The sequence below is a fragment of the Myxocyprinus asiaticus genome, chromosome 47, assembly GCF_019703515.2.
Source record: "Myxocyprinus asiaticus isolate MX2 ecotype Aquarium Trade chromosome 47, UBuf_Myxa_2, whole genome shotgun sequence".
NCBI lineage: Eukaryota > Metazoa > Chordata > Actinopteri > Cypriniformes > Catostomidae > Myxocyprinus > Myxocyprinus asiaticus.
In genome coordinates this window covers 20,185,197-20,207,250 of record NC_059390.1, presented here as the reverse complement: position 1 = coordinate 20,207,250, position 22,054 = coordinate 20,185,197, and the positions used below count along the sequence as shown (strand labels likewise).

Here is a 22,054-nt window from a genome sequence, read left to right as displayed (position 1 = left end):
AACCCCCCACGGACCTCCCATTCCTCAGCACGCTCGCTTGCCCCGGTCGGGCTCTCGGATGAGACCGCCGGCTCGTCTCAGGGCGAGTTCGACCTCTTATTCGGGGCCTGGGAAGACGATGAGCTGTCGAGCGCAGCATCGGAGAGCAGGCTCGCCCACTCTGATGCGGAGGCTTCAGCTGGGCTTCCCCCTTCGGGTGTGGTTGCCCAGTCTCAGGCCGACACGGAGATGACAGACATGCTTTACCGGGCATCCACGAGCATCAGGCTAGAGTGGAACCCTCCACTCTCCCCTGAACCCTCATGGCTCGATGATTGGTTCCTGGGCCCAGAGCGCTGCTCAAGGCCACGCCCCGCACCCGGTTCCTTTCTTCCCAGAAGTGCATGAGGAGCTGACAAGATCGTGGGCGGCACCTTTCACTACCCTGTCCTGATCTTTCAGCTCCCCCACTCTCACTACCCTCAATGGTGGGGCGGCCAAGGGGTATTCGATGATCCCCCAGGTGGATGAGGTGCTCGCAGTGCACTTGTGCCCACAGAGCGCCACCACCTGGCACGGGTGCCTCGAAGCTCCCGTCCAGGGCCTGTAGGTTTACGTTGTCTCTGACTGCTAAGGCATACGGTGCCGCTGTACAAGCTGCCTCCGCCTTGCATGCCATGGCTCTCCTGCAGGTACGCCAAGCCAAGGCACTAAAAGAGCTGCACGAGGGTAGTTCTGACCCGGGATTGAATGCAGGAACTGCATTCCTATTCAACATGAGAGAGGCTGACAATGCACGGTTCCTTGATGCCCCCATCTCCCAGGTTGGCCCGTTCAGCAACACCGTCGAGGACTTTGCCCAGCAGCTCTCGGCGGTGAAGCAGCAGACAGAGGCCATTCAACACATTCTGCCCCGGCGCGGCTCAAGACCCTGCACCCCGTCTGCTCGTCGCCAAGGGTGTCCTCCTGCAGCAACAGCACCTGATCCGCCACAGCCCGCCCCCACGGCCCGGCCCCGGCTTGGAGCCCACCACGGAACCCTATGAAGGCTTTGAAGTGCCCCTGAGATGGGCAACACAGGGACGAGGAGACCCGCTTCTACAGAGCTGGTTGACAGACCACTCCATTCCCTGGTGGAGGGCCGGGAGGAGAATCTTTTGTTTCATTTTTCACCACATGCCCAAGAGGCTGCGGTACCCAAAACTTCAACAAAAGAGTGGTTTCCTTGTTCTCTGGGTCACATGTCAGGTGCGCACAGTCGTCGTCACGACTGCCGTCCACCGTCCCATTTTGGCATGTTTGCCGCTCCAGCGGCGGACCTGCGTGCTCAGCTGTGGCACAAACATGCCCACACCAGGTTGGTTCCGACGGACTGCGGGTACGATGTTCCTCCTCCCCCCTCCTTGACCAATCCTATGTTGGGCGTCAGGAGCCAGGTAAGTGCTTCGATGTCTCTGGACTCAGCATGACCACGGGGTTTGAGCCCTCTCGATGTGGCACCTCAGGCACCGCCCCGCTGCGAGGCCCCACCCACCAGTACGTCCGACGTGATTATCACCTTGGTCCCCCTTGCCCGGAGTCTGGACGTGTGGCTCGAGACGTGTCCGACTCGGCTAAGCGATTCAATTCGCCAGGCGCCCGCCCAGGTTCAGCGGCGTCCGCTTCCCCTCAGTGAAGGGTGGGAACGGCGTTACCTTGCGTGTGGAGATCGCTACCCTTCTACGGAAGGGTGAGATTGAGCCTGTCCTTCCGGCCGAGATGAAGGGAGGGTTTTACAGTCCCTACTTCATTGTACCGAAGAAAGGCCGTGGGTTGCAGCCAATCTTGGACCTGCAAGTACTGAACCGGGCCTTGCACAGACTCCCGTTCAAGATGCTGACGCAAAACGCATTTTAGCGAGCGCCCGGCATCAAGATTGGTTCACGGCGGTAGACCTGAAAGACGCGTACTTCCACGTCTCGCTCTTACCTCAACACAGACCCTTCCTGCGGTTTGCCTTTGAGGGCCAGGCGTACCAGTACAAGGTCCTCCCCTTCAGCCTGTCCTTGTCCCCTTGTGTCTTCACGAAGGTCGCAGAGGCAGCCCTTGCCCCGCTAAGGGAAGTGGGAGTCCTCATCCTCAATTATCTCGATGACTGGCTAATCCTAGCACACTCTCGGGATGTGTTGTGTGCGCACAGGGACCTGGTGCTCACGCACCTTAGCCGACTGGGGCTTCGGGTCAACTGGGAAAAGAGCAAGCTCTCCCCGGTTCAGAGCATCTCTTTTCTTGATGATGACGCACCTCATGAACGAGCGTGCACAGTCAGTGTTGAACTGTCTGAAGGCATTCAGACAGAAGACAGTGGTTCCACTGAAACTTTTTCAGAGGCTCCTGGGGCATATGGCATCCTCAGCGGTTGCCACACCGCTCGGGTTGATGCATATGAGAACACTTCAGCACTGGCTTCAGACTCGAGTCTCAAGATGGGCATGGTGCCGTGGGACACATTGCGTGGTCATCATGGCTCTTCAGCCCTTGGACCGGCCTTGCATTTCTATGGGCAGGGGTTCCCCTAGAGCAGGTCTTCAGGTGCGTCATGGTTATGACATACGCCTCCAAGATGGGCTGGGGCTCCGTATGCAACGGGCACACAGCCGCTGGCTCCTGGACTGGCCCGCGGCTGCATTGTCACATCAACTGCCTCGAGTTGTTGGCAGTACTGCTCGCCCTGTGGAGGTTCTGGCCTTTGATCCAGGGCAAGCATGTGTTGGTCCAGAAAGACAACACATTGACGGTAGTGTACATCAACTGTCAAGGCGGTCAACACTCCCATTGCATGTCACAACTCACCCACCGTCTCCTCCTCTGGAGTCAGCAGCTCCTTAAGTCGCTACGAGCCACTCACATCCTGGGCGACCTCAACACCGCAGCGGACGTACTGTCACGACTGAGGTTATGCTCAGGGGAGAGTGGAGACTCCACCCCCAGATGGTCCAGCTGATTTGGAGTCGATTCGGTCAAGCACAGGTAGACCTTTTTGCTTCCTGGGAATCTTCCCACTGCCCGCTTTTGTACGCCCTGACCAAGGTACCCCTTGGTATAGACGTGCTGGCACACAGCTGGCCCCCTGGACTATGCAAATACGCGTTTCCCCCAGTGAGCCTACTTGCACAGACCCTGTGCAAGGTCAGGGAGTACGTGGGGCAGATCATCCTAGTAGCACCCTACTGGCCCACACAGACGTGGTTCTCGGACCTCACGCTCCTTGTGACAGCCCCCCCCCCGGCGAATTCCCCTGAGGAAGGACCTTCTTTCTCAGGGACGGGGCACCATCTGGCACCCACGACCAGACCTCTGGAATCTCCACGTTTGGCCCTTGAATGGGACGTGGAAGACCTAAGTGGCCTACCACCCACGGTGGTAGACACGATCACTCAGGATAGGGCTCCCTCTATGAGGCGCCTGTATGTCTTGAAATGCCATCTGTTCTCTAAGTGGTGTTCTTCCCGGTGCGAAGACCCCCAGAAATGCGGATCAGTGGATCAGCTGTCGGATCGGTGCTTTCCTTCCTGCAGGAGAGGCTGGAGGGGCAGCTGTCCCCTTCCACCTTGAAGGTGTATGTAGCCGCCATTTCGGCACATCACGTGGCAGTGGATGGTAAGTATTTTGTGAAAGCATGACTTGATCATCAGGTTCCTGAGAGGCGCTAGGAGGTTGAAGCCCTTGTGGGACCTCTCTGTAGTCATTCGGGGTATGCGGGGTGCTCCCTTTGAGCCTCTGGAGTCAGTTAAGCTTAAGGCACTCTCTTTGAAGACTGCCCTCCTGACTGCACTCACTTCCATCAAGAGGGTAGGAGACCTGCAGGTGTTCTCTGTCAGCGAATCGTGCCTGGAGTTCGGTCCGGGTTTCTCTCACGTGATCCTGAGACCCCGACCGGGCTATGTGCCCAAGGTTCCCACGACCCCGTTTAGGGATCAGGTGGTGAACCTGCAAACTACATCGACAAAATGTCTCGTTCCCTCCATCAGGGAATGGAGGTTACGAAAGTAACCAGGAATTTATTAATTTCTGTTCCTCCTTCATGCAAAAGGCAGACAATTGCCATGTTATTCTGCATATTTAATTAAACTAAAATGTGCATCCTGAATTTTAAATGAATTAGTATACAGTGATAATAGTAAAGGTGACAATATGGTTCCCTGTGGTGAACCTGTGTTCAAAATAGTTATCTTGGTCAATTTACCATTAACAAACACTCTTTGTGGACGATTGGAAAGAAAATCTCTGATCCATCAGATGAGGCCTCCATTAACCAGTAACTCAAGTAATCTCTGTAAGAGAATGTCTATCTTCATTGTATTAAAGGCTGAAGTAAAATGTTCAGCATCTAAATTACATAAAGTTGCATCATCAGTACGCCTTGCTCTTTATTTGCAATTTGGAGGGGGTCTAAATCTTTAGTTACAGAGGACATTAAGTGTTTGTTAAAACCTTTTCCATGCATTTGCACAAAATAGATGTGAATGCAATGGGTCTAAAATAATTTAACTGAGTAGTGCCAGAATTTTTCGGTACAGGTACAATATTTGATAATTTCTAAGATCTGGGAAATGTTCTCTTGTTTAACAGAAGTTGAAACAGCTAGGTAACTGAAAAACGCAGTTCTTTAACACTCGCCCCTTCAACCCATCAGGGTCTGGTGCCTTTTTTGGCTTAATGCTGGAGAGGCTGGCTGCGATTTCGTGCTCTTTAAGAATAATGGGCTCATATGTTGGAATTTCAAGGCACACCCCATCACATTCAGTAGTGCACTCCCCAATGTTAAACCTACTTCAGAATATATTCAGATCTTATGCAAAGGATGCACTATGTAAAGAATAACTTTGTTTCCTACTCTCTCTTCCCATCATAGTGTTAAGACTTTTCCATGCCTGCTTTGCCTTACCCACACAAAACGTACTTTCAATCTTGCTCTTATATTCTAACTTAGATTTCTTAATTTGTCCCCTATTTCCCTTCTTTTCTCTCAAACTAAATCGTAATCGCCTTTGAGAAAAGCAGCCTTTTTCTCATTAAGACACATTATAAGGTCTTTAGTGAGTCACATACTGTTATTTGGATATATTCGAAACTGTTTTTGTCTGAACACAATTGCTTTCACAAAAACTTATATAAGACGTAATGGTGTCAGTTATATCATGAACATTATCACATGTATTAAAAAACAGTTGCCAATCCATATCATCAAAGCAGTCTCTGAGCTCCTCTTTACTTTGATCAGTCTACAATTGTATCTGTTTAATCACTGGATTCAGCCTGATACCTGGGAAGCAAGTGTACAATATTATGGTCTGACTGATGAAGGGTTGGCAGGTGACATGACAGATCACAGGAGTTAACATCCCCAAGGATTAAAATTGGTTGATCTGAGGAACAAACAAGTGCATTATAATAGCTGTCTGTTATTTTGTTCCCGGCTTTCACATTGTCCGGTCCAGGAACATATATTAAAATAATAGTAATCTGTCCAAATTCCCTTGGGAGGGAGGTCTATGGTCTCTTCTTTTAAGTCTTTGGCGTACCCCTCCTCTCGAGCCTCGCTTCTTTGATGAAGTCTTAATGCGTATTTTTGTCCTGGGATTCCTGAGCAGTTTCCTGCAATCATCTGGCAAATTCACCTGCAGACAGCAGGCTTGTGATCGATGTAGGAGTATCAAGAGTTCCTCCCGGATGTAGGCGAGGACACCGCTCATTGCGTTCACTCCTGAACCAGCCGCTGCCAGGAACATTGCAAAATATGCAGCCACCAAGAACATAAAACATTTCCTCTTCATATTAAATAAATTGGAAATGTAAATTACTTTACAATGGAAATACCCACCATAGCTATCATTTTTGCATTTGAGTGTATGAGAGAGGCTCGTTCAAGTGTTTACCTGAACTTGATTTTACACAAAATTTGCTTTCGCAATGTTTTAGCACGAGCCATTGTGAGAGCTATGGCGGAAAATTTTCACGTTAAAATAACTTTAATTCTGGTTTGTTTCTCACCAAAGCCTATCGTAGCCCTCCTAAAAATTGAGAGTTCATGGCAAATGAACTTTGGAACAACATGATGGCATGTAAATGATGACAGAATTTTCATTTTGGGGTGAACTATCCCTTTAAGAAATACATCATACAACTCCTTTTATGTTATTTCAGGCAGAACAGTCTAGAATTCACAAATCAGTGGGGAAATGCCTATGATGGTGTGACATCAGCTCCCTAGCTAACCTGAGTCTAAGACGGTGGCAGTGTTAAAGGGAGGTTTGTAGTTGCTGGAAAGCATGCGATTGTCAAGGCAAACTCAGCTCTCAGTTCATTCACTCTGAAACAGTTGCCTTTCTGTGAAGGGCAGTCTTGCTCATCAGTAAAGCATGCAGGGCATTCACGCTCTCAAGAATAGTGCTCATATATTGACCCTCATTCTCTGTGACGTGATCGTCCTCACAGTAGCATTGTCATGACCCTTAGTTATTGGCGATAACCACCAAGCTCATAAAAGCTGTAAGCATCATGCCAGCAGCAGGTGTTGGCGGAAGGGATCATAATGTGTACGGGTCCTGTCTTATTAGATGTTGAGTTACTAGTGTGAAAGCAAAAGGCTGAACAAAATTGATTTCTTGGCTGTCCTGTCTACCTTTGAGGCCCAAAGTATACTAGCAAGCAAGTTTTGTAAGAAGCATGTTGAGTCTTCCCCACTGAAAATATTGGCATTCATTTTCAGGCTGGTTTATGCTGGTTAGTGTTGTTGTGGTGATGGTTCTAATGGTTTACCAGCATAGCCACACTGTTAACCAATTTACTTGACAGCATGGTTTTTCTGGTTAAACTGGTTGTCCAAAGAAGAATCATAGCTGGTTAAGCTAGTTAAGAATGCTGTCAATCAAAACATTTTAATCAAATTCATTTCATGACATGCCATAGGGACACCAGTGGCCAGTTGCATAAACATAGCATTTAACAATTATTCTGACTAACTAAAGATTCCAGAGAAAGGCTGTTGTATAAATTAAGCTCACGTTTGTCTTCAGTAAATCTAATTAGCAATGTTTTGTAGCAAAAGTAAGACACTGAAAAACTTTGAACAAACTGTCCAACAGTGGGCACTCAACACATTTTTTCCTTAAAGAATACAGTTGTATCTTAAAGGAATACAATGTTGCCAAATCTATTTCAATGAAGAAATTTAGCGATTACAATGCAAATAATAATAATGATAATAAAAAACAAATGACCGTGGCCACAAAAATGGAGAAAGTTAATGGTCGGACGATTGAACAGTCAATTTTTGTTTGTTTTCTTTTCTAATTAATTACGACATGCTGATTGATTAATTAATATGATTAATCGCTATATATATATATATACACACACACACAGTATATATTCGTGTTTTAATTTTGATTATATTGTCTGTCTATTTACAAATGCCTTAGACGGTTTGCTTTTGGAGTGTCACACTGATTTTCAGAGTCATAAACGGTATGTCTTTAAGATGCTATGTCAAGTTAAACATAGTTCAGCTTTTGGCTCTCATTCTGTGGCTGCCTGCTTGTAAGGTTTGTTGAGGTGTGCTGACAGTACAGCTAACACTTCGCTGACTGCCCCCTGCTGACGCACCTCCTAAAAACACGACATTACATAAACTTTAAGCTTGAATTGCTCCGATAGTAAGACAATACATAAATTTATTATGGAATTTACATACGGGTCAGGAGGCATGATTGTGTCAATTTTTTTTAACAGGTTATTTAATTGCACTAAATTAACATGCTAAATCGACAGTCCTATCAGAAATGTTTTCGAAAAGTGGTGCACGAGGTAAAGGAGACATTCAAGACAAATAATACATCAACAGCAGTAGGAACCAGTGCTGAATGAAACAGTACAACAGAACTGGTCATTAAAATTCACGTTGAGGAATCTCCCATGTTTTTGGGAATGCCTGGAGGGCAGGAAAGCTGAAATACGCGACAGCGCGTTACTCATAGCTAAGCAATGGAGGCTCCACTTGGACATTAAATGAAACAAATTTGGCCTAGGGGTATGCAGTCTTACATTTTTGTCTAAAATTAGACCAATTTAGGTACAGTATTTATGTAACTGACTTAAAAATGTAATGCCCGTCTAAAAGAAAATTTTAGACAGCCAACTTTTAGTTGAAAAAATATTTATGCAACCGGCATCAGCTCACCTGCATCCCAAGTGGGAGATCAGCATCCAACACAAAACATAAACTGGTGTTTTCAGAAGGGTTGTGATAAATTAATGAATGTCTTTAAGTCATTTTAGAAGTGTAAATTGATTAGCGCTCATTTTTCTCAATCTAATTATATTCTGCTAGTGTTCTTTGCTGTTTTGAGTGTCCTTTATTGATGCCCTTTCCGTCTGAATGGCAAAGGCAATGTATCAGAAACATGTCCGCCAATTAAAGATCAGTCTGATCATTGTGTCTGAAAATTACTTCTTGAACAAATTTGTCCTGCAGGTGGGTGCTCCTCTCCTGCAGGAAATTTTTGCAATTTTTAAGTTCATGTACTGATAAGCACTGATAATTTGGCCAAGGGCAGTCAAAAAAGCAGAACATATCACCAGCAGTTAAGTCTGTACTTCGACATTCTTCCTCACTTTTTTGAAATGGTAATTTCACTGGAGCAATTTCTCTTTCTGTTTTGGACCTCAAATAAGAAATATGCTTGAAAGGAGAAATCAGTGTGGTTCAACCTTGCCAAAGCATACCCAAGTGCATTTCTCTCTTCATATATATGTGTATATGTAGAAATACACACATATATATATATATATATATATTGTAGATATACATGTACTGTATGCATAGTAACACATATTTTACTCTACTAGAGTAAACCTGTTGTCAAGAGGCTATTAAAAATCATTGCAGCAGGCTATAGGAGATCCAACAGCAATTGGGAACCTACCGCCAGTGGCAATCCCGCAAAGTCATCAGACAAAACATAGATAAGGAGGACATGGAAGGAAGAGACACAAATTAAAACAACCACACACAAAGGCGACCACTTGAGTCGTGGCACACCAGGAGAAATGACTACAGAGAAGCTCAAAGCTCCTTTTTGTTGACAATAGAACAATGTTGTACAGTACATGTACAATGTTGGACTTTGGCAAATTGCTCTAATTGTTGTCCATCATTATAATTAGGTTCAAATTGGCTAAATATGAGTCTAATAAAGCCAGTATGGGGTGCTTACATTACCAAAATATTGCTATCTGAACAAATCATAGATCACATGGATTTCAATGGGTGTAGCTTTTTTTTTTTTTTTTTTTTTTTAGATTCTATGCTGAATCTACATATACACAATGGGTATGTTTACATGCACAACTAAATGCTATCAAACCTAAAACTAAAAACCAGATGCAAGAAAACCACATTTACAGGAAATAATTTTTCCTCCGGTTTTTAATGTGAAAACATAAACAGTCATGGGCACAACACTTACACATTTAATAAGTGTTATGCTGCCAGTACATCAGTAAAGGTGTTTACATGCAGAGCCAAACTGGACTAATGGGCAAAAATCTATATGTACCGATAGTTTTTTTTTGTTTTTTTGCTTAAACAGTTTATGACTTTTTTGTGATAAAAGAAGGTAATTTAAAGGTGCACTCAGTAATTTTTTGAATATGTTGTACTTACACTGACACCTAGGGGCCTGGAAGCAACATCATTCAAATGCAACAGTTTTCAGTTACCAATGCCGTTGTAGAAGTACACAATTCACAGTCAGCCATGATTAATTATTCCATGTGTCTATGCTTGTGTTCAATAACAGGGCTGTTACTGAGATTAAAGGGATAGTTCACACAAAAATCTAAATTCTATCATCATTTACTCACCCTCATAATATCTCATATGTGTATGACTTTCTTTTTTCACCAGAACACATTTGAAGAAAATTCTAAAAATATCTTAGCTCAGTAGGTCCTTAAAATGAAAATGGATGGTGATTCGACTTTTTAAGCTGTTAATCCAGCTGTTAAATTAATGTCTTCTAAAGCAACACGATCCCTTTTGGTGCAAAAAAGATCAATATGTAAGCACTTTTTTGACTCTAAATCATCACTTCCGGTCAGCATCGGTATGTGCGTGTAACATAATTGCATTGGCATGTGAAACACAAGAGTACTGAGGCACATATGACACACATGGAAGAGCAGCGCTGTTTACAAGTGAGCAGGAGGAACACTGTACAGAAACTTGGTATTGGTTTAAATCAGTATTTATCTGTTTCTTTACTCACAGTGGTGCGTTTGTGTGCTTATCCTGGATGTCTCCTCACAAGAGGAGAAAGTGAGATTACGTCCGTTACATGGCAACGTGAATATGTCACACAAGACGTACTCAGCCGTCTCGTGAAGCTTACCGGAGGCGTTGGATTATAGTTAAAAAGTACTTAAATATTTATATTTTTCACCTCAAAAATGATTGTATCACTTTAGAAGACATTAATTTAATCACTGGATTCGTATCGATGACATTTATGCTGACTGTGATTTTTGGAGCTTCAAAAGTCAAATCACCATCCACTTGCATTTTAAGGACCAAGTGATCTGAGATATATATATTTTTTTTCTTCAAATGTGTTCTGGTAAAGAAAGAAAGACATGAACAACTGGGATATCATGAGGGTGAGTAAATAATGAGAGAATTTTCATTTTTGGGTGAACTATGCCTTTAAGTGAGTATTATTCGGCTGGTCATGTGATCCTAACATGGTAGCACCCATTAGGCGCCCCTGCCCCATGTAGAATAAAAAAAAACTTGATATACAGTAGTCTTCATCTCACGTGAGTAGTCATAACTTTAAATATATATAAATATACAGTATGTATTTTTTATTGTATTTTTTAATTACTATTAATCTCTTTAGGAGTACATTTTTTTAAATAAAAATAAATACTGAGTGCACCTTTAAGGCAGTTTACATGACCTTACACACATAGTCAGGTTATTAAACATAATCGGTGTTAGATTGTGCATGTACACACTCATTGTTGGTGTGTATTACATAGCAACATTATCTAGCAGCTATTGTATAATTCATGCTAATCGGGTTGCATTTGGTTTTCACACAGAATCTGCAATGACGCTAATAAACTGTGACAGTCTGGAATGGTGTACTGTGTTTTAAAGAGAGTTGTTAATTTTCTGTGTCTGATCCTCTTCACTGTGCTTTGTGCTCGGAAATCAATGTCTCTAATTTGGAATCTGAGTGGTCTTGGCATGGTCTCAAAGCCGGTGTCCTTACACTGCGAATTAAGCAGACTTTGTCAGAAGTGTACTATTGTGAGCTTGTTAATGCAATTAGCATGCTAACTAGGGTTAAGGTGCCAGTGTTCCATATAATTTGTGGGTGTGTGGGAAAAAGGGAACTGCATTAATGTCCCATTTCCCATACTTTTAATTAGCTACTGTCATTTCTCTGGGTTGATACCACATCATAGCACAGTAAACCACACGCAACACTAAAAAGACTGTGAATTAAGCTAAATGCAAGAAAAAAAAAAGAAGAAAAAAAAGAAAAAAAAACTAAATACTTTAATGAACCGTTAACAAGCCCAGGTTTTCAGTCCTGCAATTAAAGTCAACTGTGAAACAACATGATCAGCAGAGGCCTCAGTCTAGCCTGAGTTTTAATCTTCCATATGAATAATTAGCATTGTACTGTAATCAGTATTGAGCCAAAAAATATTACATGCAATTTCTGTTGACTAAAGTATGAGGCTAATCCAAAAGTAGTAACAACATTTTTGTACCTCGGTTTTGATACCGTCATTGACGTCCTTCATGTTGATGGCATTTTTGCCCTTGTCTTTGCCCTTTTTCTTGTTCTTCTTCTTGAATATCCACTTTTTGCAGATACAAAAGCAGCAGGAAACTACTAGTACAACAGCAACAAATGCAATGGCGACGATGGCCCATGATGGCACTGCAGAGACAAAAACACATACAGAAAACTTAATGTCAAAGTGACTGTTCAAAGAAGTTAAAAAGATATACATAGTTATGTCTTGCCAAAGCCTTGTCTGAAAGTTTAAAAAAGCTTTAAATGGTTTGAAGATTAACCAGACCTTACAGAAAGTCAGATATCCGGCAGTGTATTACTAAGTAGTTGCTAGGCGTTGCTAGGTGTTCTGGCTGGTTTCTCAGGTGTTTCGGCTGGCTACTAGCCGTTTCTTGGCTGTTCTAGCTTCCTCCTAGGCGTTGCTAGGGTGTTCTGACTGGTTGCTAGGCTATTCTTGCTTGTTGATAGGGTATTTTGGCTTGTTGATAGGTTTTTCTGGCTGGTTACTCGGCCATCAGGTTGAATAACTATAATATATTTAAAGTGTATCTGTGATTTGACATCCATTCTTGAAATTTATGCTTGGCAAACAGATTTGGAGATTTTTGACATTCCCATTTCAAGTACACTGTAGTTGCATGACTGAAAATAATTGTGTTTGGGAGTTTCAAAATGGCCGTCAAGTGGACTGACTTGCATTAAAAAGAACTAGTTCATAGCTGTGCTTTACGGTCCAACATTCTCAATGAGCTACACAGAACAAGTGAAAATGAATGAATGTTTCAGTCTGTTGTGTGGCACTCTTTGATCAGTTACTAGAGACCTTCATGTCAACCGCTCAGTTGCAGAGCATTAACAATCTTCACTCAGGCAGAGATGGTGCTATGCTTGACTCAGAGTTATCAACCAGTTTAGTTCAAAATTGGAACCGTTGGCATCTACAAATTGCCATTTGATCAGAACACTCTTGAAAGTATTTTTGAGCTGTTAAAACATTCACTCTTAGCACAGGAATTGTTTGATTGTCTAGGAGAGTGTGGAACTAAATACACAGAAGAAAAATACTCCGACAGGTCTTTGACAATTTCTTCCTCTTCTGAGAATTCTGTCATTTAATAAGGAGTGGACAAAACAAATGTGAATTTAAAGCTGGGAACAGGGTTGTAAGCAAATATATGCCGCACAGTGATGGACTTTGTCTTTGAATGGTTAAAACACCATTTTCTACCCTAAAGAGAAATAACTTTATACTGTAAATACAGCTGAAGACTTGAGAAAATGTTGTCAGAGGAGGACAATTGAGCTTTTGCATTCTTCAGCATTTCGACAAGATTAACAGCCTCCTGCCAAAAGACGGAGTGACGCCTCTGTGCAGCAGAGCTAAAACTGAATGCGCAAACAGCGCACATGCTCCAGATTGGAGATCTTTAGTTTCAAAGATGCGAGAGGACCCTCCTCCCCAAACCAACATTTGTTGGGAATAATTGGGAGACAGATGTGGTGGAAGAATCCTCCATTCATAGACTAGTAAAGTAATTATGGCTTTTGCGCACAAAGCAACAAACACCTGGCAACCAACTGTCAGCTTCCTCTTTACAGGGAAATGCATGGGCAGATCTCTCCAGAAATGTTGCCAGTCCAGATTTGGATGTGTGCTTGAATTGTTCTGGGACAATACAGAGTCAATGACTGTATAAATAATGTCTGCTGTGCATGAAAGTCATCTTGTCTTCGGCATTTGGCGAGAATTCAGGCACTCAGCATGTTAGGGTAAATCTCCAAAAACCTGTCATGAATATGTATGGTCAATATTTTACCCCAAAATCAATAGAAAGAAATACAGTTGTGCTCAGAAATTTGCATACCCTGGCAGAAATTGTTAATTTTGGCATTGATTTTGAAAATATGACTGATCATGCTTTTATTTAAGGATAGTGATCATATGAAGCCATTTATTATCACATAGTTGTTTGGCTCCTTTTCAAATCATAATGGTAACAGAAATCACCCAAATGGCCCTGATCAAAAGTTTACATACCCTTGAATGTTTGGCCTTGTTACAGACAAATGGCAATTAAAGGTTAATTTCCCACACCTGTGGCTTTTTAAATCACAATTAGTATCTGTGTATAAATAGTCAATGAGTTTGTTAGCTCTCACATGGATGCACTGAGCAGGCTAGATACTGAGCCATGGGGAGCAGAAAAGAACTGTCAAAAGACCTGTGTAACAAGGTAATGGAACTTTATAAAAATAGAAAAGGATATAAAAAGATATCCAAAGCCTTGAAAATGCCAGTCAGTACTGTTCAATCATATATTACGAGGTGGAAAATTCAGGCATCTCTTGATACCAAGCCAAGGTCAGGTAGACCAAGAAAGATTTCAGCCACAGCTGCCAGAAGAATTGTTCGGGATACAAAGAAAAACCCACAGGTAACCTCAGGAGAAATACAGGCTGCTCTGGAAAAAGACGGTGTGGTTGTTTCAAGGAGCACAATATGACGATACTTAAACAAAAATGAGCTGCAAATGAGCTGCAAAAAGGTGAATGTTCTGGAGTGGCCATCACAGTCTCCTCACCTTAATATCATTGAGCCACTCTGGTGAGATCTCAAACGTGTGGTTCATGCAAGATGACCGAAGACTTTGCATGACCTGGAGGCATTTTGCCAAGACGAATGGGCAGCTATACCACCTGCAAGAATTTGGGGCCTCATAGACAACTATTACAAAAGACTGCACGCTGTCATTGATGCTAAAGGGGGCAATACACAGTATTAAGAACTAAGGGTATGCAGACATTTGAACTGGGGTCATTTCATTTTTTTCTTTGTTGCCATGTTTTGTTTTATGATTGTGCCATTCTGTTATAACCTACAGTTGAATATGAATCCTATAAGAAATAAAATAAATGTGTTTTGCCTGCTCACTCATGTTTTCTTTAAAAATGGTACATATATTACCAACACAATTTTGGAGCACAACTGTAAGTCCAAAAACAAAGCCTTTTGGAAAGTATATATTTTTTCTGCATCATTACCATAATTCAAAAATATTTCATTCTAATTACTGAAACATTTAATCCCAACATCAACTAAAATTAAAGCCTTTTGGAAAATAAAGACCTTTGGACCATCACTACTGTATTGCAATAATATATCATTCTCATTACTGTAATACTTCATTCTAACATCAATGAAAAAAAAAGAAAGAAAGAAAAAACTTTTGAAAAAAATAAAGCCTTTCACACCATCATAACATAACCAAAAATATCTAATTATCATTATTGCAATAATTCAGAAAGAAATAAAGACACAAAATAAAACATTTTGGAAAATATAGCCTTTAGGACCATCATTACCATAATGCAAAAATATCTCATTCTCATTACTGTAATGTGAAAAAAAAAAAAAAAAAAAAAACATAATTTCAGTTGTAAAAAAAGAAAAACAGTCATGGCAGTATTTGTGTAACTTATGATGATTTAAATAAATAAATAAAAAAGAACACTGCAATGACTACTGTCGATGAAGGGAGAATGTGCTTTACTGTCATAAATATAATATTAAAATATAATGAAGGGCCCTTCTTTTTTCAAGACAAATTATTTCCAAGAAATAATTTCCATGAACATGTTTTTGTCATGTTTCAATAACAAATCCAGCTTGGACAGTTGGCCTTTAGAACACATCCAAAATCCTGACAGCTTTTATTTCTAAGCATCCTCAATTTGAAATATCTTTTGTATCTCTTATCATGCTGTGAAGACTTTTTTTGATTTAGCAGCAAAATAAAAAAAAAAAAAAAAAAAAAAAAAACATTCAAGTGCATGTTAGCATCTCTCTGTCTCCCAGGAGGATTAGACTTGCTGGCACAGGACACATTTCCCACTGCGAGGTCCAAAGGGAGAGCGGAAGGGGAGAAAATAATGTGTGAGAGAGAAAAAAAAATCAATGGGCTGTTGACAAAATCGATAAGCACTCTTCTCCAAGGAAAAACAGTGAGTGATAGTCTAAAGTAAGTTTGTGATCATTAGGCTTGGCTATGTGGTAATGGAGGTGACAATTCCCAGCTCTTTTGCCCCTGTTTTATGCATTCCCAGCACAACATCCTTCACCAGATTTTACTAAATTAATTTCTGAAAAATAGAAAAAAAAATTGTTTTTGGCTTATATACAGGCCTACACGTGCAGTTCGCTGGATGGTTGAAAGAATAAATATGGTGTCTGATGGAGCAGGTGAAAAGTAATTAGTTTTTAAAATGTCGAGTTTTAAATCTTTCAACTTATGACCCATTTCTAGCAAGACATAAGCATTGTAGTAACCTAATATTTGCTTGGTTATACCTAAAGCTCACCAAATTTGTTTTAGATCATTAGACATGACATTATTGTGCCTTGGAAGGTTGCCTGAAACCAGTGTCTTTCCGAGGTGCCTTCATATGCAAATCGCTGCCTGTTAAGTAATTGACTAACTGTGCAGTGAGGCATAATTTCAGACGCAGCTTTACTCTCGAAACCCCTTCTCTCCAACCACCTCACTTCATTCTAGTATGTCATGCCCATTTTTCACCATCCAATCAATTCCTGAAGTATAAAATCAATTCCCACCTTACAATTTTCAAAGAATATCCCTTTTCATTCAGAAATGTCAATTACGAAAGTAAAATGGGTAGCAAATCTTGATCACCATTAGCGATGCAAATATGTTTTCCTCAATAAGCATTAGATGTTATTCATTACATGAGAGATTAAGTTAAAAAAATCACCAGTGTATCACCAAGCTTTCAAAAAGCTTTTTCCAAAAACTCATCATTTCAGCCCTTTACACAAAGAGGTGAATCTGTCACCCATCTTAAAGGCCACTCTTACTGGTCAGTTGCCCCGTCTTGTCTGAAAGCTTTCGACTTAGAACATAATTGCTCCTGAAGCTTGCCTAGCATCAGACCTCTGATTCACGGCTGTTAAAACCTTCTCTCCAGCCCACACTCTCTTTTTCACCATCACTGACCTGCATATCAGCCTGCTGGGGGAATAAAGAGTCCCTTTCATCTCTATGCTTCCATCAGAGCAAACCCAGCCATGCGAGACTTAAACCTCACAAAGCCTTCCTGGGCTCTGGCCAGCCAGCGCTCCATCACTCCGCTCGGAGGAATATCATTTAATAGACTCGTCTCACCGGTGGCAAGCTCATATTTAAGGCCTGTAAAGGTTGATGATAAGAACCATTTTGTGCCGTTGTAGACGCAGAGAATTCTGACACTTTTTTAATGAAAGCTTAGAGAAAAAGAATTATGTTGAACACAAAGACACAGCTTGAGTCAAAGTAAATGGACTTGTGTGATGAGTATATTAGTCTTTTTAATCATACAGTCTATGGTTGCAATTGGATTACTTTCATCAAAGTTGAAAAAATGAAAATACTTCTAATATGAGGTGTAGTTGTTTAGAAATGAAATTGCATTGGCTGTGCACTAATAGAAGCAAGTAAGTCAATGGTTGTGCAATCCAATGCAATAAACCCAAGAGCTTATCTTCTTCATCAAGCAAATGTCCTATTCTGAAAGGTGCTTTTGTGTATCTTAATTAAACAAACTTGAGACCTAGAAAGCAATAGGAACATTTTCTAATTAACTCTATTGTTTAAGTGTCTATTGTCCTTTGGGAGTGCACAGCAAGCACGTGCTTTTCAACTTCAAGTAGTTATCTCTAGTTCCACCAAGCACAAGCACGCACAAACTCTCAGCAGGGAGCACAAAATCAGGTTTTGTAGTTGGATCCGCCTGCACAGCCAATAAGAGACGAGGATAATTCAAATCCAGGCTGTGGTGCACGGTTCAGAGTGTGTCAGCCAAACACAGCCTAGAACAATGACACGATTGCACAGGGATGCCAAGGAGTAAACTGAACCATCTCACTGCTGGTTTCAAGGACGTGACGAGTCCTTCTGGCTCGACCTCATCCAATTGAGTGTGTATATAGGATCTTGAGCACACTTGTTCGCTCTCCACCATTTCCGTGACAAAAGAATACAGCATCAGACTTAGCTCAGGCAAAAATCTTACCAAATGCTTTTGGAAGCCATGCCAGGGCATGAAGACAATAGTGACTGTGAGATTGGCATCTTAGATTTACAAAAGAACCTTATCATCGGCTTGCAGTGCAGGACTGCAAGAGATTAATTTTCTCACCAAATTATCACTATGGTAACATTATGAAATGTTTCAAACATAAATGTTTGTGCTGCAGTTGCTATGGTTGTCCTCATTTTATTCTGCATATGCCAAAATTCTTAACAGTTTTATCCATATATAGATTTAGTAGGATAAGTACTAAAGTAATAATATTTTAAATAGCTGTAGTTTCTTAAGAACAATGGGTGAAAATGCCTCTAATTTAACCCTTAAATGCATGTGAGTTTCGCCAGTTATTGCATACCTTGGGTCCTTATTCACCCAGCATTTTCAGCACCGCCTTAGGTGACACATTGCATTTATAATATGCGTGTACACGCATATGGGATACTGATAATTCACCATCTTTGTGCAGAAAATCATACACATACATTTAGACCTAATTTTTCTTGTAATAAATAAAGAAATATATATCCTGTTGTAAGGAGTCATTGCTGAGATGAAATGGGAGATGTAGGATCTAATTGCAAGCTTTATTGAAGATGATAAGTGAAACAAACATGAATAATGTCAAGAACTGACAAAGGAATGCAAAAACTAGAGGGTATATATACACACACAGGAGCTACTGAGGGAAAGGAAAACAGGTGAGAATGATCGGGAACAGATGGCAGTGATGAAGGCAGAGCATACTGGGAAATGTAGTCCGGGGGAAACACTTCAAAATATGAGTCCAGGGAGCCAGGGAGGAGACCCCAGGGTAAGGATTGGGTCCGGAGGTCTGGAGGGGGGGGGGACTGGGTCAGGAGGCCTGGGAGGCAGCCACAGGGCCCGGGAGGCAACCGGGGAATGACCTCCATGGTGGTGAGCACGGGCAGCGAGCAAAGTTTCAGAGCCTCCAGTGAGGATCAGCCGGAGGCATCAATTCCTTCAGTGCACTATTCAGACCGGTCCGGAAGAAAACCACCAGAGTGCGGTCTGGATAGTGCACTAAATTCGCTAGTTCTAAGAACTCACGGATGTGATCCTCAACTGGACCACCCCCTTGCTTGAGAAGCAGAATTCGGACAGCCGCTAGATCCATGCTGGTCAGTTCTTCTGTAAGGAGTCTTGCTGAGATTAGATGGGAAATGTAGGATCTAGTTGCAAGCTTTAATGAAGATGATAAAAGTGAAACAAACAAACGTGAATGCAAATAACAACAAACAAGAACTGACAAAGGAATGCAAAAACTAGAGGGTATATGTACAAACAAGAGCTAATGAGGGAATGGAAAACAGGTGAGAATGACGGGAACAGATGGCAGTGATTAAGGCAGAGCATACTGGGAAACGTAGTCCGGGGGAAACACTTCAAAATAAGAGTCGTAGGAAACACGAGGGAGACAGACTGTGACACCTGTGATAGTAAACTTATATAGATATGGAAAAAAATTATAATTAGAATATGATTTATGGAAGCACAAATATACTGTATATCTTGGGTCACTAGCAACCCTATACATTTTTGGTAATTAAGAAATTAGAAAACAAAAAAATATGTTTTAATCAACTTTTATATATATATATTTTTTGCACTTTTAGAATTTTAATAAGAGATTTTTTTCAAGGCTTCAAAAAAAAAAAAAAACTTTGCTTCCATATTTCCATATTTAAATCCCAGGTTTTTAATAGTCTCAAACTTTTAGACCACACTTGTATAAATTGAAGGATCTACTGTACAATTGAAGGTACTGGAGAAGTGTTTGATCAACACACCCATAAAAAGTCATACTCTGCCACAAATCTACAAGCAATAGTGTAGAAATAAATATAAAACAAACACATCTCTCTTTTACATGGAACACAAGTATACGAGTAAACTGGTCAACAACAGTTTTGGCACCATGCTGAGATTCACTTTGGCTCATTGTCTTGTCGTTTGTCTGATCTAAATGTAATGTGAGTATCTCTGGCCGGTGAGGTTGTGTAGCTTGCAAACACAAAGTTAATGGTTACACGATCTATCCTCAGGGGGCACGCTGTGGGGCCAAGTTACCCACTCACACACTTTTTAACACGCTCCCAAACAAAATTAAAACTTGATGTCTTAACGGGTGTGATTTGATTGAGAGTGTGGCGTGATTGGAGTGGAAGTGAGTGTATGGGCCAGGCAGGGGTAAAATGATCCATCGGTGTAATGCACCCAACACTGGCAACCCAAACTAATATGTTGTGACAGCACGCTGTTGGTCAATTAACCCAGTACTAGAGCATATTATACAGCATACGAGAAAGACAACCCTTGCAAATATACTGTATGAGTATTCCGAGGATAATTACATGGAAGTGATTTATGATGTTGTTTTGTTAGCATCCAGCAGAGGGGTGGTAATTTCAATATGCATGTAGGAAAGTTTGAAACTTGAATATCAAAATAAAGAGTTGGACTTCTACTGCTCATGCTTGTGACATTGTGACAACCAAACTGTACCATATTGTTTTACTTTTCCATTGTTTTGGGAAGCTACTTTGACTGTATCTGAAGATATATTTGTATTTATTTATTTATTTGTAATAAGAACAGTATTTTTGAGGCACCAGAACAATGAGGATCTTAATTAGAGTAACAGCTTTAAACTGTAATACCACAAATAAATCTACAAAACACCATTATTCATACAATTAAGTCGAAAACATTGTGAAGAACAGCAGCAATTAACTGATTATCATATTGTTTTCTAGATTCTTGAAAAAAAAATATTTTTTTTTTATCATATATATTTTTTATATAATTTTTATATCACAACAAGAAAGAATATGTGAAATTCCCCACAAGGACTGAAATTATTTAGAGAATATTTTTATTAAACAAACTGATTCAGCACTCACTTGGCAGAATCCTAAGAAGAAGAATCAATATACTTAAATGAATCAGATATCCCAATTATTCATATCAGTGAGACAGAGGACATTTTTGGTGAACACGTCGGAATATTGATTCAGTTCGCACTTCTGTCGAGAATGCTTATAAAATGGAATGTGACAAAAATAGCAACGTAGAGCTTTGAGGCAAAAAGTAGCTAGCTAATGAAAAGGTACTCTAGGTAACAATTTATGTTAAGGGTAAACAATATTGCACTAGTTAAGCATGAATAAGACAGGAATTAATAATAAACTGAATGCAAAGTAAGGCTATCTTTGCCTTAAATCGTCTGATTTTTGTGTAGAAATTAATGTTATTAATGTTTTATTTCAGAGTTCTATAATAAATCAAGTTTCCCAAAAAATCTTAAGCCAGTACAGTAATTAAGGCGAATTAGTACAGGTGCATCTCAATAAATTAGAATGTCGTGGAAAAGTTCATTTATTTCAGTAATTCAACTCAAATTGTGAAACTTGTGTATTAAATAAATTCAATGCACACAGACTGAAGTAGTTTAAGTCTTTGGTTCTTTTAATTGTGATGATTTTGGCTCACATTTAACAAAAACCCACCAATTCACCATCTCAAAAAATTAGAATACATCATAAGACCAATAAAAAAAAAACATTTTTAGTGAATTGTTGGCCTTCTGGAAAGTATGTTCATTTACTGTTTATGTACTCAATACTTGGTAGGGGCTCATTTTGCTTTAATTACTGCCTCAATTCGGCGTGGCATGGAGGTGATCAGTTTGTGGCACTGCCGAGGTGGTATGGAAGCCCAGGTTTCTTTGACAGTGGCCTTCAGCTCATCTGCATTTTTTGGTCTCTTGTCTCTCATTTTCCTCTTGACAATACCCCATAGATTCTCTATGGGGTTCAGGTCTGGTGAGTTTGCTGGCCAGTCAAGCACACCAACACCATGGTCATTTAACCAACTTTTGGTGCTTTTGGCAGTGTGGGCAGGTGCCAAATCCTGCTGGAAAATGAAATCAGCATCTTTAAAAAGCTGGTCAGCAGAAGGAAGCATGAAGTGCTCCAAAATTTCTTGGTAAACGGGTGCAGTGACTTTGGTTTTCAAAAAACACAATGGACCAACACCACCAGATGACATTGCACCCCAAATCATCACAGACTGTGGAAACTTAACACTGGACTTCAAGCAACTTGGGCTATGAGCTT

The 22,054-nt window shown here is 41.1% G+C and overlaps 1 protein-coding gene across 6 annotated transcripts in view; it reads right to left on the bottom strand.

Annotated features, from left to right (window-relative positions):
* The window catches only part of LOC127436792 (synaptotagmin-1-like), a 316,083-nt gene that overhangs the window by 29,966 nt on the left and 264,063 nt on the right, over nucleotides 1-22,054 (bottom strand). For all 6 annotated transcript variants that reach the window (XM_051691178.1, XM_051691179.1, XM_051691177.1 and 3 more), the window contains one exon: nucleotides 11,806-11,978. In XM_051691178.1, coding sequence (XP_051547138.1) covers nucleotides 11,806-11,978 — 173 coding nt within the window. The remainder of the gene's footprint in view (nucleotides 1-11,805; nucleotides 11,979-22,054) is intronic.